The sequence below is a fragment of the Pseudopipra pipra genome, chromosome 1 (genome assembly GCF_036250125.1).
Source record: "Pseudopipra pipra isolate bDixPip1 chromosome 1, bDixPip1.hap1, whole genome shotgun sequence".
NCBI classification, from domain to species: domain Eukaryota; kingdom Metazoa; phylum Chordata; class Aves; order Passeriformes; family Pipridae; genus Pseudopipra; species Pseudopipra pipra.
The window spans coordinates 155,631,800-155,647,242 of record NC_087549.1 but is presented as its reverse complement, the minus strand read 5'-3'; the positions used below and the strand labels follow the sequence as shown (position 1 = coordinate 155,647,242).

The 15,443-nt window shown below is 69.3% G+C and overlaps 2 protein-coding genes across 3 annotated transcripts in view; one reads left to right on the top strand and one right to left on the bottom strand.

Annotated features, from left to right (window-relative positions):
- Positions 1-10,014, top strand: part of KCNH2 (potassium voltage-gated channel subfamily H member 2) — a 29,183-nt gene extending 19,169 nt beyond the window's left edge. For both annotated transcript variants that reach the window (XM_064647368.1, XM_064647422.1), the window contains 8 exons: positions 2,741-2,940; positions 4,642-4,894; positions 5,970-6,163; positions 6,533-6,632; positions 6,738-6,983; positions 7,362-7,539; positions 7,967-8,129; positions 8,601-10,014. In XM_064647368.1, coding sequence (XP_064503438.1) covers positions 2,741-2,940; positions 4,642-4,894; positions 5,970-6,163; positions 6,533-6,632; positions 6,738-6,983; positions 7,362-7,539; positions 7,967-8,129; positions 8,601-8,762 — 1,496 coding nt within the window. In that variant the 3' untranslated portion in view covers positions 8,763-10,014. The remainder of the gene's footprint in view (positions 1-2,740; positions 2,941-4,641; positions 4,895-5,969; positions 6,164-6,532; positions 6,633-6,737; positions 6,984-7,361; positions 7,540-7,966; positions 8,130-8,600) is intronic.
- An 805-nt stretch (positions 10,015-10,819) lies between these two features.
- AOC1 (amine oxidase copper containing 1) lies at positions 10,820-14,603 on the bottom strand. Its single transcript, XM_064649265.1, is given in 5 exon segments — positions 10,820-11,183; positions 11,460-11,592; positions 12,249-12,537; positions 13,060-14,551; positions 14,553-14,603. Coding segments are annotated over 5 exon segments (2,244 nt in total). The 3' UTR covers positions 10,820-10,904.
- Positions 14,604-15,443: the final 840 nt, after the last annotated feature.

The window sequence follows — 15,443 nt, the reverse complement described above, 5'->3', positions numbered from 1 at the left end:
GTGTGTGTGTGTGTGTGTGAGAGCACACCTGTATGTGTGTATGTGCACACCTGTGTGTGTGTTTGTGAGAGCACACCTGTATGTGTGCACACCTGTGTGTGTGTGCACACCTGTGTGTGTGAGAGCACACCTGTGTGTGTGTGTGCATACCTGTGTGTGTGTGTGAGAGCACACCTGTGTGTGTGTGAGAGCACACCTGTGTGTGTGTGTGTGAGCACAGCTGTGTGTGTGTGAGAGCACACCTGTGTGTGTGTGAGAGCACACCTGTGTGTGTGTGCACACCTGTGTGTGTGAGAACACACCTGTGTGTGTGTGTGCATACCTGTGTGTGTGTGTGAGAGCACACCTGTGTGTGTGAGAGCACACCTGTGTGTGCATACCTGTACACGTGTGCACACCTGTGTGTGTGAGAGCACACCTGTGTGTGCATACCTGTACACGTGTGCACACCCGTGTGTGTGAGAGCACACCTGTGTGTGCACACCTGTGTGTGTGAGAGCACAGCTGTGTGTGTATGCATACCTGTACACATGTGCACACCCGTGTGTGTGTGTGTGTGTGTGAGAGCACACCTGTGTGTGCATACCTGTACACGTGTGCACACCTGTGTGTGTGAGAGCACACCTGTGTGTGTGTGTGCATACCTGTACACATGTGCACACCCGTGTGTGTGTGTGTGTGTGTGAGAGCACACCTGTGTGTGCATACCTGTACACGTGTGCACACCTGTGTGTGTGAGAGCACACCTGTGTGTGTGTGTGCATACCTGTACACATGTGCACACCCGTGTGCGTGTGACGCCTTCCCCGATGCTCCATCCGAGGGGACCAGGGGCACCTCGGCCCGTGCACAGGTGACACACATGGGTAGGATGTGGCTCTGCTGAGGCAGGAGGCTCCACAGAGGGATCCAGACAGGTGGGATCCCTGGGCTGGGGACACCTGCATGAGGACCAGGCAGGCCAAGTGCCAGATCCTGCTCTGGGGCCACACCAGCCCCATGGAACACTCCAGACGTGGGGCAGAGTGGCTGGAAAGGTGGAAAAACCCTGGAGGTGCTGGTGACAGAGGCTGGACATGAGCCCAGGTGGGCAAGAGTGGGCACCTGGCTTGTGTCACCATAGTGTGACCAGGACAGTGACCATCTCCTGTGCTGGCACTGCTGAGCCACCTCCAGTCCTGGGGCAGTTCTGGGCCCCTCACAACAGGACACTGAGGGGCTGGAGCATGTCCAGGGAAGGGAAGGGAGCTGGGAAGGGGCTGGAGCAGCAGGAGCAGCTGAGGGAGCTGGGGGGGCTCAGCCTGGAGAAAAGGAGGCTCAGGGGGGACCTTCTGGCTCTGCAACCCCCTGACAGGAGGGGGGAGCCGGGGGGGTCGGGCTCTGCTGCCAGGGAACAAGGGACAGGAGGAGAGGGAAGAACGGCCTCAGGCTGTGCCAGGGGAGGGTCAGGTTGGATATTGGGGAAATTTCTTCCCCGAAACAGCCCTGGCACAGCTGCCCAGGGCAGGGGTGGAGTCCCCACCCCTGGAGGGATTTCAAAGCCCTGTGGATGTGGCACTTGGGGACATGGGCAGTGCTGGTGGGTGGGTGGGCTCGGGGGTCTGAGAAGTCCCTTGGTGATGGGGACCCCGGTGACTCTGAGCACCCCCCACGACAATGGGGACCCCCATGGTGATGAGGAGTCCCGTGACAATGTGGGCCCCAATGACAGTGGGCACCCTGGTGATGATGGGGACCCTCACAATGATGGGGACCCTCACAATGATGGGATCCCATGATGGTGGGGAGCCCTGTGGTGATGGGGACCACTGTGACGATGGGCACCCCCGGTGGTGATGGGTGCCCCGTGCTGATGGACACCCCCCTGTGCTGGTGGGCACTCCTGTGACAAAGGGGACTCTGTGCTGGTGGGCACCCCCCATGATGATGGGGATCCCCAATGGCAATGGGCACCCCAAGACAATGGGCACCCCATGCTGATAGAGACCCCTGTGACATTGGGCACCCCCCATGATGATGAGCATCCCGTGGTGACAATGGGGATCCCGTGGTGACAATGGGATCCCGTGGTGATGGGAGCCCTGGGTGACAATGGGATCCCATGGTGATGGGAGCCCTGGGTGACAATGGGGATCCCGTGGTGATGGGAGCCCTGGGTGACAGTGGGGATCCTGTGGTGACAATGGGGATCCCGTGGTGATGGGAGCCCTGGGTGACAATGGGATCCCGTGGTGATGGGAGCCCTGGGTGACAATGGGGATCCCGTGGTGATGGGAGCCCTGGGTGACAGTGGGGATCCTGTGGTGACAATGGGGATCCCGTGGTGATGGGAGCCCTGGGTGACAATGGGGATCCCGTGGTGACAATGGGGATCCCGTGGTGATGGGAGCCCTGGGTGACAGTGGGGATCCTGTGGTGACAATGGGGATCCCGTGGTGATGGGAGCCCTGGGTGACAATGGGCCTCCCTGTGACAATGGGCACCCCTGCGATGATGAAGACCCCCATGCCAACAGGTACCCCGAGCCTCAGCCCTGGCAGCAGCGGGGGGGGTTGGTTTGGAGGGGTTTGGGGGTGCAGAGCCCCCCCGACCTGCCCCTTCCCCAGCACCGATGTGATCCAGCGTCTTTGAGAACGTGTCTGCACCATCCAGCGCCCACACCCGGGGGCACGGGGACCCGGGGGTGGCAGTGGAGGGGGGGGTGTTGGGGTGCAGCCCCCCTGACGTGCCCCCTCCCCAGCGCTGATGTACGCCAGCATCTTCGGGAACGTGTCAGCCATCATCCAGCGGCTGTACTCGGGCACGGCGCGGTACCACACGCAGATGCTGCGCGTCCGCGAGTTCATCCGCTTCCACCAGATCCCCAACCCCCTGCGCCAGCGCCTCGAGGAGTATTTCCAGCACGCCTGGTCCTACACCAACGGCATCGACATGAACGCGGTGAGACCCCCGGCACCCCTGGAACCCACCACAGCCCCCCAAACCCCCACGGCCCTCCAGGACCCCCAAAACCCACCACGGACCCCTGGAACCCACCACAGCCCCCCCAAACCCCAACAGCCCTCCAGGACCCCCAAAACCTACCATGGACCCCTGGAACCCACCACAGCCCCCCCAAACCTCCACATCCCCCAAGGACCCCCAAAACCTACCACAGACCCCTGGAACCCACCACAGCCCCCCAAACCCCCACGGCCCTCCAGGACCCCCAAAACCTGCCACAGACCCCTGGAACCCACCACAGCCCCCCAAACCCCCACGGCCCTCCAGGACCCCCAAAACCCACCATGGACCCCTGGAACCCACCACAGCCCCCCCAGACCTCCACATCCCCCAAGGACCCCCAAAACCTACCATGGACCCCTGGAACCCACCACAGCCCCCCAAACCCCCACGGCCCTCCAGGACCCCCAAAACCCACCACGGACCCCTGGAACCCACCTCAGCCCCCCCAAACCCCCACGGCCCTCCAGGACCCCCAAAACCCACCACGGACCCCTGGAACCCACCTCAGCCCCCCCAAACCCCCACGGCCCTCCAGGACCCCCAAAACCTGCCCTGGACTCCCGTAACCTATTGCACCCCCTCCAAGCCCTCATGGCTCCCCAGGACCCCCAGATCCCTCCGTAGACCCCCATAACCCACTGCATCCCCCCCAAACTCCCATGGCCCCCCAGCCCCCCCACTCCTCGACAAGTATTTCCAGCACTTCTGGTCCTGCACCAGCAGCTTCAACGTGAACGTGGTGAGACCCCCAGGACCCCTTGGGACCCCCAAAAGGACCCCTAAAACCCCCCCCGGTGCCCCAGCCCCCCACTCCTCAAGGAGTATTTCCAGCACACCTGGTCCTGCACTAATGGCATTGACATGAATGCAGTGAGACCCCTCAAAACCCACAGGCCCCCAAAACCTCCATGGGACCCCTAAAACCCCCCATGGCCCTCAGGCCCCCACTCCTCAGGGATTGCTTCCAGCAGTCCTGGTCCTGCAGCCATGGCATCGACATGAACACGGTGAGACCCCCGGGACCCCCAAACCCAGCAGGGCCCCCCAGCACCCCCCGCAGTCCCCTGGCCCCTCGCTCCTCGAGCTCTCCAGCACGCCCGGCCCTACAGCAGTGGCACTGTCATGAATGCAGTGAACCCCCCAGGACACCCCTGCGGACCCCCAAAACTTCCTGGAGACCCCTAAAATCCCCCATGACCCTCAGCCCCCCATTGCTTGGGAAGTGCTTCCAGCAGTCCTGGTCCTGGACCAACAGCAGCCCCATGAACGTGGTGACCTCCTTTCCAAACCCGCCGTGCCCCTGACCCCTGTGCCCCCCCGACCCCTGTGCCCCCCCGACCCCTGTTCCCCCCTGACCCCTGTTCCCCCCTGACCCCTGTGCCCCCCTGACCCCTGTGCTCCCCTGACCCCTGTGCCCCCCCGACCCCTGTGCCCCCCCGACCCCTGTGCCCCTGACCCCTGTGCCCCCCCGACCCCTGTGCCCCCCCGACCCCTGTGCCCCCCGACCCCTGTGCCCCTGACCCCTGTGCCCCCCTGACCCCTGTGCCCCCCTGACCCCTGTGCCCCCCTGACCCCTGTTCCCCCCTGACCCTGTGCCCCTGACCCCTGTGCCCCCCTGACCCCTGTGCCCCCCAGGTGCTGAAGGGGTTCCCCGAGTGCCTGCAGGCCGACATCTGCCTGCACCTGAACCGCAGCCTGCTGCAGAACTGTGCCCCGTTCCGGGGGGCCACCAAGGGCTGCCTGCGGGCGCTGGCCATGAAGTTCAAGACCACCCACGCGCCGCCCGGGGACACGCTGGTGCACGCGGGGGACGTGCTCACCGCGCTCTACTTCATCTCCCGCGGCTCCATCGAGATCCTGCGCGGGGACGTCGTCGTCGCCATCCTGGGTGAGACCCCCCACGCGGCCCGGGGGTCCCGCGGGGTCCCCTCGGTGTCCCCCGGGGCAGCCACTGTGTTCAGGGGCCCCCAGTGCTGGGTGCCCCCAGGGTGAGCCCCCACCTCCTGGGCACCTCACAGTGCCCCATGGGGACCCTCTGTGGCCTGGGGTGCCCCCAGTCCCCCTCGAGTGACTCCCCCCAGGGTCCCCCAGTGCCCCATGAGGCATTTGCCCAATCCTGGAGAACCCCCGATGCCCCTCGGGGAACCCCCTCTCATTGTGGGTCCCACAATGTCCCGTGGGTGACACCCCCACCTCCCGAGGACCCCCCCAGCACCCCGTGGGATGGCCCCCTGCCTCCCCAAATGCTTCCTAGGGTCCCCCCAGCCCTTAGTGCCCCTTGTGTGACACCCCACCTCCTGGGGACCCCCCACTGCCCCTCATAGCCCCCCGGTCCTGTGCACAGCCCGAGTGTCCCCATGGTGACACCGAGGCTCCCAGGGACCCCCTGTGCTGGAGGCACCCCAGGGTGACCTCCCGCCTCCCGGGGACCCCCCAGTACCTCTGAGATAACCCCTCACCTCCTGGGGTCCCCCCAGCCCGGGGTACAGCCCCAGTGACCCCCCAGTGCTGGACACAACCCCGGTGCCCCCCGGGTGCTGGGGGCAACCCACATTGACCCCGCTCGTCCTGCTGAACCCCCATTGTCCTGGGGTGACCCTCCACCTCCCAGGGTGTCCCCCCTCTCGGGGACCCCCCAGTGCCCCTCCTGCCCCCCAGGTAAGACCAACAGCCGGGGCAGTGCCGGGACCTGCTGCACCCCCGAGCCCCTGGGATCCCCCCCCGCACCCACCAGGTGCTCCTCCAGTGACCACCCCTTCTCGGGGACCCCAGAGTCACCCCTGCCCTTCTCGGGACCCCCCAGAGACCCCCCCTTTCCCGGGGTGCCCCGCCAGGCACAAACCCCTTTGGGGAGCCGCTGCACCCGCGGGTGTGGCTGGGACGGTCCGAGCACCCCCAGAGCCCCCGGGACCCCCCAGCCCCGCGGACCCCCCCGGTCACTCCCCGGGCCCTCCCCCCCCCAGGTAAGAACGACACCTTCGGGGAGCCGCTGCACCTCCACGCGCGGCCGGGGAAGTCCCGGGCGGACGTGCGGGCACTCACCTACTGCGACCTGCACAAGATCCTGCGCGAGGACCTGCTCGAGGTGCTCGACATGTACCCCGAGTTCTCCGACCGCTTCTGGGGCACCCTCGAGATCACCTTCAACCTGCGCGACGTGAGGGGGGCTCGGGGGGGCGGGGGGGCGGGTGGGGGGTCCTGAGCGAGTCATGGGGTCCTGAGCCGGCTGGAGTGTCCAAATGAACTGGGGGTTCCTGAGAAAGTTGGGGGGTCCTGAACAAAGCAGGGGGCTCCAAGGAAGCTGGTGGGGGTCCTGAGCAAACCAGGAGGTCCTGAGCAAGTGTGGGGGGGGGTCCTGAGCAAGTTAGAGGGGGCTGAGCAATCTGGGGGGTCTCGGGTGATCTGGGGGTCCTGAGCAAGCCTGAGGGCTCTGAGCAACCCCTGGGGGGTCCTGAGCAAGCTGGGGGGCTCCTGGCAAAGCGGGGGGGTCCCGCAGCCCCCCGACTGTGCCCCCGTGTCCCCGCAGACCAACATGATCCCCGGCTCCCCGGGCAGTGACGAGCTGGACGGCGGCTTCTCCCGGCTCCGGCGCCGCAAGCTGTCCTTCCGCCGGCGCCCCGACAAAGGTGGGGGCTCGGGGGGGCCGGGCGGGCGCCGGGACCCCGGGGGTGACCCCAGGGGTGACCCCAGGGTCACCGGGACCCGGCCCTGACCCCGCCTGTCCCCCGCAGACGCCCCCAGTCCCGAGAAGCCCCGGGCGCTGCGGGAGGGCAATGGGGGGGGTCAGGCCCCCGGCGCCCCCCGAGGCCCGGCCGAGTGGGACCCCCCCAGCCCCTCCAGCTGCGGCTCCAGCGATGAGGAGGAGCCCCCCGCGCCCCCCCCGGGGGCCACCGCGCTGTCCCCTTTCCGCAGTGCCCCCCCGGCCCCCCCCGAGCCCGAGGAGCGCGAGGGCAGCGACACGTGCAACCCCCTCTCAGGTGGGTCGGGGGGCTCGGGGTGGGGCGGAGGGTCCCTCGTTCCTTCCCTCCCTGCTCGGGGTCCTGCAGACCCCACACAAACCCCGGCACCCCCGGGGGGGGGGTCCCGCATTCCCCCCCTCCTCACTGGGGGTTCTGCAGACACTCCCCAAAATCCCAAACCCACCTCCCCCAGCACCTGCCCCTGCACCCCCTCAGAAGGGCATGGGGGGGCTCATGGGGGGGGAGGGGGGCAATCCTCCCCTCCCTGTTTAAGGCTCTGTAGCCCCCCCAAAAGCCCCCACACCCTCTCCCCATCCTCCCCATCCTTCTCCCAGTCCCCCTTAAGCGTCCCACCCCATTCACCCCCCAAACCCACCCCCCCAACACCTTTTCCAGGCGCCTTCTCGGGGGTCTCCAACATCTTCAGTTTTTGGGGTGACACCCGGGCCCGCCAGTACCAGGAGCTCCCCCGTTGTTCCCACGGGGCCCCCCCAAATCCCAGCCCGTCCCTGACCCGGCGCCAGCGCTCCGACCTGGAATCCCGCTTGGATCTGCTCCAAAAACAGCTCAACAGGTAATTTGGGGGGTTCAGGTGAGACCCCAAGGGAGCCCCCCGACCATCCCCAAAGGGGTCTGGGGAGCCCTGAGTGCAAGGGGAGGAATGAGGGACCCCCAGCCCTACCCGAGCCCTCTGACACACCTTGAGGGGTACAGAGGTGCAGGGGGAGGTGCTGCGGGTCCGGGGGGCTGGGGGAGGGATGGGCTTGGGGGGGCTGGAGTTTTGGGGGGTCTGTAGAGCCCTGAGTGAGGAGGGGGGGAATGGGGGATCCCCACCCCATCCTGAGGTGCCTAAACCACCCAGTGGGATGGAGGGTGCCCCCCCCCAGGGGTGCAGGGGCAGGTGCTGGGCAGGTCTGGGGATCCTGGGGGGCTGGGGAGGGCTGGGGTTGGGGGTCCCACGTCTCGTCCCGGCCTGGCCACGCTCCCCATGGCCATTCCAGGCTGGAGTCCAGGCTGAGCGCGGACATCTCGTCCATCGTGCACCTGCTGCAGCGCCAGGTGTTGGTGCCCCCCGCCTACAGCACCGTGACCTCCCCCCACCAGCCCCCCCCGGCGCCGCTGCAGCCCCCCCTGCCCATCACCCCCCTCCGGCCGCTCGCTCAGGTGAGGGACCCCGGGGCTGGGGGGCACCTGCTTTGGGGGGATCCCACTGTCCCAGTCTCTGTGGTTGGGGTCACCCCTGAGCCCCCACAGATTTGGGGTGCACCCCGTTTTGGGGGCCATCACCCCGTTATCCAGCCCCTCCGTGGGTTGGGGTCACCCCTGAGCCCCCCCAGATTTGGGGTGTACCCCTTCCCGTGCCCCACCACTCCGTTCCCCACTGCTGTGGGTGGGCCCTGTGCTGGGTTGGGGGGACGCCCTAAATCCCTGGTGCTGAGTGGGGAACACCCCAAGTCCCCCAGATTTGGGGCAAACCCCCTCCTGTGCCCATCACCGTGTTTCCAGCCCTTCTGTGGGTTGGGGTCACCCACCGAGGGTCCCGGTGCTGGGGGGGTTCCTGGTGTGGGTCCCCCTGGATGTGGGTCCCCCGATCGATCGAACCCCCCCTACTCTCCCCCTCCCCGGTTCCGGCAGGTCCCGCCCCCCCCGCGTGCCCCGGACCCCCCCGACGTGGTGCTGCTGCTGGAGCCGCCCCCCCCTCGGCGCCGTTCGCTGCCCGGGGCGCTGCCCCCCCCCGCGGGGACCCCCCCGGGGACCCCCCCGCTCCAGAGACACTGCTCCGACCCCGGCAGCTAATGGGAGCGCCGGGGCACGGCGGGACCCCGGAGCCACGGGACCCCCGACCCCGGAAAGTGGCACCCCCGGAGCCCTCGGACCCCAGGACCTGGGACCCCTGGAGTCCTCGGGCCCCGGCACGTGAGACCCCCAAAGCCCAGGACGTGGGACCCCCGGAGCCACAGGACCCCCAGATTCCGGAATGTGGGACCCCCAGCCCCGGCCCCCCTGGACACCATGGCCTGGGACCCCTGGAGTCACAGGATCCCTGGAACGTGAGACCCCCGGAGCCCTGGGACCCCCGACCCTGGAACATTGGGACCTCCACAGTCCTCAGACCCCCACACCCTGGGACCTGGGACCCCTGCAAGTCCCGGACCCCGGCGTGTGGGACCCATGGAGCCACAGGACCCCCGAGCCCAGCATGTGGGACCCCCAACGCCCAGGACGTGGGACCTCCAGAGCCTGGGACCCCCGACCCTGGAATGTGGGACCCCCGACCCTGGAACGTGGGACCCCCACACCCTGGGACGTGGAACTCCCCTGTCCCGGGAGCTGGGACCCCCGGAGCCGTGGGACTTCTGGAGCCAAGGGACCCCCGGAGCCCCCACCCCTGGGCCCTGACCTGCCGGGGGGCTCCAGCCACTGCCCCCCACGGACACTGCCCCAGTGCCGGCGGGGGGGTTCGCCCCCCGGGGACCCCCCGCTCTCCGGCCCCCCCGGGGTCCCCCTGCCCCGGACTACCGGACTCTGCTGCTCTTCCTGCTCCTCCTTCCAGACCCCCCGGGACCCCCGGGCCGGGGGGGGGGTGTGCACAGCTGTGCCCCCGTGTGTCCCCAGGACCTCACGTGTGTGTCGGGGGTCCCGCCGTGCCGGGACACGTGTGTCCCCCCCCATCCGTGTGTCTGTGTGTCCCTGCCATGTGCCCCCCCGGACCCCCCAGCCGGGCCCCCCGCACACGTGTGTGAGCGCCCGCAGGCTCGGGGGGTCCGTGTGTGTCCCCCCGCGTGTCCCCGTCCGTGTCCCGGCTGGGGGGTGGGGGCACGTGTGTGCCCTCCCCGTCTGGCTGCGTGTCCCCTTGGACCCCCCGAGCCCCCCGAGCCCCCCGGGCGCTCCCCCCGCACAGCCGGGTGTCACATCGTGGGCACCCCACGCACAGGGAGGGGGACACGGGGCGGGGGGGCTGCCACCCCATAGCGTGTGCCGTGTTTGTCCCATGTCACCCCTGCATGTCACCCCCGCCGTAGGTGTCCCCAATAAACCGGACAGAGACCCCCGGGCTCTGTGTGTCACCGGGGGAGGGGACAGAACCGCGGGGGGGGGACACAATGACCTCGAGTGTCACTGTGCTCAAACATGGTGACAGCCGGGACGGGGCGGGGCGTCCGGCGGTGGCAGAGACAGGACAGAGGAGGTGACATGGCCTTTACTGGGCACCGTGTGACACATCCCAGTGGCACTGGTGTCCCACGTGGCGATGGAGGGGGTGGCATCACCTTTGCTGAGCCCAACAGGTGCAGTATGGCACTGTGAGGCACCGGGTGACACGTCCCGTGCCACGGTGTCCCAGAGGCACTGCTGTCCCACACGGTGTCCCAGAGGCACTGCTGTCCCACACGGTGTCCCAGGGGCACTGGTGTCCCACACGGTGTCCCAGGGGCACTGGTGTCCCACACGGTGTCCCAGAGGCACTGGTGTCCCAGAGGCACTGCTGTCCCACACGGTGTCCCAGGGGCACTGCTGTCCCACACGGTGTCCCAGAGGCACTGCTGTCCCACACGGTGTCCCAGGGGCACTGCTGTCCCACACGGTGTCCCAGAGGCACTGGTGTCCCAGAGGCACTGGTGTCCCAGGGGCACTGGTGTCCCACACGGTGTCCCAGAGGCACTGGTGTCCCACACGGTGCCAGTGCTGGGGTCAGATGAGGTGACATCACCGTTACCGAGCCCGGCACGGCGCGCGTGGCACCAAGTGACACGTGTGTGACACGTTACCGTGGCACCACGTGATGGTCTGGCACACGGCGCCGTGTGACATGGAGTGACACGTCCCACACCCCGGTGTCCCGGTGTTCCCGGTGTCCCCGTGGTGCCGGTGCCGGGCTCGGAGGGGTGTTGGCCCGTGGCCCGTCCCAGGGCGGTGTCAGGGTGTCCCCGTGCCGGGTCACACCGGGCGGTAGGTGCCGTTGTAGGTGAAGGGCTCGGGGTGGACGCAGGCGCCGGGGCTGGGGGGGGTCCAGCGCTGGATGTGCAGGCGGGAGCAGGCCGGGGGGTCCAGCGGGCGCACGATGACGGGGGCTCGTGAGGCCACCGACGGGTCCTCGTCGAAGAAGTTGAAGGGGCGCAGGAAGAAGCCGACGGCGTTGCCGGGGGTGGCCGTGTTGGGGACGTCCTCGGAGTGGGGCACGTGCAGGAAGCCCACGGTCACCCAGGCCACCAGGTCCTGGGGGAACCGCGGAGTCAGCTGACCCGTGGCACCATGGACCCCCCCACGGGAGCTGGGGACACCAGTGGGAAATGGGGAGACCCCCCAGAGCTGGGGAACCCCTCAGACCTGGGAATCCCCTCAGGAGCTGGGGATACGCTGGAGCTGGGGAGCCCCATGGGAGTGGGGGAGACCCTGGAGCTGGGAAGCCCCCTGGATCTGGGAGCCCCCAAAGCTGGGCCCCCCCAGGAGATGGGACCCCCCGTGCCCCCAGCGCTGTGTCCCCGGTGTCACCTGGTCCTCGATGGTCTCGTTGTCGCGGATGAAGCTCTCGAAGGTGACCGGGGGGTCCCAGGGGTTGTTCTGGCTGTAGATGCTGCTGCTGCTCGGCTCGTTCTCGTGACGCCGCGTCACGGCCAGGTGGTACCTGCACAGGTGAGGGGGTGGAGTCAGCCTGGGCCTGGCACCCACCCGTGCTGGGGGGGTCCCAGCCGGGGGGGCCCTCTCCCACCCCTGCCTGGGCCCCCCTGCTGTGCCACCCCCTGCCCAGTCACATTATGGGGGCATGGGGCTGGCAAGGGGGCTCGGGGGTTCCCCGGCTTTGGGTGCTCCCCAGCTTCAAGGTCCACCCAGCCCTGGGGGACACCCCACTTCCAGGGGGGTTCCCCGACTCCTGAGGGGCTCTCAAGCTTGGGGGTGTCACTGGACACGTCCCCACTGCAGCAGGCTGGGGTCCCCCTCAGCCAGGGCACTCACGGCTGGGACCACAGAGCCCCTGGGCGAGGCCACCGCCTGCTCTGGGGGGCTATGGAAGGAATGGGGGGCTCCGGGGGTCAGGTGCCAGCAAGGGAAGGTGCCACCAGGGGACTGTGGCAGTGAGGCATGGTGCCATCGAGGTCTGGTGCTACCAGGGGTAGGTACCACTGAGGGAAGGTGTCACCAAGGGGGAAGTGCCACCAGAGGAAGGTGTGACCGGGGAAAGGCACCGTGCCCACAGCAGTGGGTGACGCCGGTGAGTCGGCACAGAGCCGGGTGCCAGAGCCCACGGGGCAGCCACGCCCCCCCAGGGGCCCCCGCGCCCACCTGGCCCAGGTGACGCCGCGCTCCTCGCGCCAGCCGCGGGGCAGGACGGGCCCGGCGTGGGAGCTGAGCTGCAGGCGGTAGGCGCGGCGGTGGCCCCAGCGGTTGCGCCGGCGCGGGTTGGTGAAGAGCAGGTACCGCGGCGGGGCCCGGCCCAGCGGCAGCGCGGCCTCGCGCTCCCGGCGCCGCGGCTCCCGGTGCAGCCACGGCTGCACCACGCGGGCCCCCGCGCTCCAGGGGTTCGAGATGTTCTCGAAGCGAATGTCCATCGTCTCGAAGCTGTTCCCGGTGCCTGCGGGGAGGGGGTCGTGGGGGGGACACGGCGGAACAGACCCCCCGGCCGGGGACGGGACCCCGCGGAGGTGTCACCGCACAGGGCTGGGACCCTACGGACGTGCTGCACGGAGGGGGGGGGACGCTGTGGGGGTGACACCAAGGATGTGGACTGGGACCCCCTGGAGATGCCACCACCACGGAGGGGGGACACAGTGGAGATGCCACCAGGGAGGACTGGGAAACCAGGGAGCCCCCCCATCATGGGGGGCTGGGACCCTCCAGAGATGCCACCAGCATGGAGGGTTGGGGCCCCAGGAGATGCCACCACCATGGAAGACTGAGACTGCAGAGATGTTCCCATGGAGGGGTGGGACCCCACTGAGGATGGTCATCACCAGAGGGTCCAGGTGATGTCCAGGTGGCCCACCCCCCTCAGGGACAAGGCCCCCTGGTCCCTGGAACACCCCCTGGGTCCAGCTCCCCCTCCCAGCGCCCTCCCCACGGCCGGGGCGTGTCGAGAGCTGTCGGGGCCCCTCACCTGCGACATCCAGGTCCACCTTGTAGTGCACGAGGTGCGTGTGGAGGTTGCCCAGGACGTGGCTGTGCACGCGGCTGCCGTAGCGCCGGCCCTGGGGCGTGTAGAAGGTGGCGTGGATGTAGCCAGTGGCGTGGACCTTGGCCTCCAGCACGCCGTTGGGGTAGAGCAGGAAGTCCCAGATGTAGTCGTAGTTGTAGACGGTGGAGGTGGTCCTGAGCACCAGCGCCCGCCCCTCCAGCCCCGCGTAGAAGTGGAAGCCGCCCTGGAAGTCGTTGTCGAAGTGGCGGCGCAGGGGGACCCCCGTGGGCAGCTCGAAGACGCAGAGGGCGTTTCTGAAGCGCACGGGGCCGTCGGCGTCCAGGAGGTGGTGGGCGTCCAGGAAGGTGGCGGTCTCGGGGCAGTCCACGCCGCGCGCCAGCTCGAAGCCGGAGGCGCCCATGGCCCAGCCGGCGTCCATGTACTTGGTCTGCATGGCCGCCGGCGAGTGGCCGCCGTAGAAGGCGATGGCCTCCTGCACGCTCAGCTCGTAGGCCACGCGCTCGCCGCCGAAGCGCACGTCGAAGAGCTGGAGGCCGGCGGAGGAGCGCAGGCGGAAGGCCAGGCTCCAGCCGCCGTACTCCAGCCGGTTGCCGCGCAGGCGGTAGCGCCGGCCCTGCGGCTCGCACACCTTGGCGCCGTGCACCTCGGTGGGCGTCCCGGTGAAGAAGCGCCCGCGGGGCTCGTAGCCGGAGAAGAGGTGGCGGGCGGGGGGCTCGGGCAGGCGGGCCAGGGCCAGCGCCCCCCGCGCGTGGAGCTCGGCCAGCTCCCGCGCGGAGCCGAAGTAGCGCCCGTCGTACCAGAGCCGCCGCACGGCCCAGCGCCGCGGGTCGGGGTCCCGGTGGTCCAGCAGCACCTCCAGCCCCACGGGGTGCAGGAAGTAGCCCTCGACGAAGCGCTGGATCACCAGCCAGGTGCGGCGCTCGCCGGGGCCGAGCCCGCGCGGCGCCACGTCGGAGAAGGTGAGGCAGCGCGCGGAGCAGTTCCGGAAGCCGAAGCCGGTGGCCTCGCGCAGCAGCGGCTCCAGCGGCTCCAGGGCGGCCGCGAGCGCCTCGTGCAGCAGCTCGTACTCCCGCTGGGTCATGGGCCGCGCCCAGAAGGGCACAGCGCGGCCCCTCCGGGGCCCCAGCGCGCGGTAGGAGCCGGGCCGCGGCAGGGGCCCCACGGCCAGCTCGGTGACGTTGGGCTCCGCCTGCGCCCCGAAGAACACCACGGCCCGAGCCTCGCGCCGCGGGCGCGGCCCCCCGTGCGCCAGGAAGCGCAGGGCAGCGCGCTTGGGGGGCGGCAGCAGCTCCACCAGGAACAGCGAGTTCTTGGCCAGGGGGCCCCCCCGGCTCGGGGCCAGGCCCAGCTCCGGCCGCTCCATCAGGAAGGCCCGCACGGCCCGGAGCTCCGCCGGGGACAGGTCCGAGAAGATGGACGCGGGGTCCAGGGGGGCCGCCGAGGGGCCGGGGGGGGGCCGCGCTGACCAGCAGGGCCAGCGCCCAGGGGACGCCCAGAAACCACATCCTGGGGACACGGGACAGGGGGGTCAGCACTGGGGGGGGACAGCTGAGCCCTCCCGCTCCGGTGCCACCACCGGCAGTGCCGGGACCCCCCAAAACTGGGGGAACCACGGGCTGACCCCCAGCAAAACCGGAGACACCACGGGATGACCCCCAGGAAAACCAGGGAGAGCATTGGGTGACCCCCAGGAAAACTGGGAACCCCACAGGGTGACCCCCAGGAAAACTGGGAACCCCCCAGGGTGACCACCATGAAAACTGGGGACACTGCGGGATGACCCCCAGGAAAAGCAGGGACAGCAGAGACGACCCCGGTGGAACCCAGGGGGTGTTCCCAGGGAAACTGGGGGGCATCGTGGGCTGAGCCCCGGGAAAATCGGGAGGAGTGTGGGCTGAGCCCGGTGCCAGTGGGGATGACCCCTGGGGATGACCCCCGGGGACACCACAGGGCGACCCCAGACCAACTGGGGACCCCATGAGACGACCGCTGGGAAAACCGAGGGCACCGTGGGGGGATTCCCTGGAAACCTGCCCCCCCTCCCCTGCAGAGCCCCCCGGGCCCGGGGACGGGGGCCGTGCACCCCCAGGGTGGCTGTTGAACCCCAACCCTGCACTGACCCCCCCCGGGGCGGGCAAGGGGAGACCCCCCCGTGCCCCCAAGGAGTGCCCGGGGACCACCCCCGGCCCCCCCGCGCCCCCCTCACCTGCCCGGGCTCTGCCGACCCGTCGGTGCAGCGGGGCCGTCTCTGCCCGGCCCGGGGGCACTGACCCCCCCTCCCAGCCCCCGGGGGCACTGACCCCCCGCCCGCCCCCCCGGGGTCACCGCCCCCGTTCCCGCCCCCT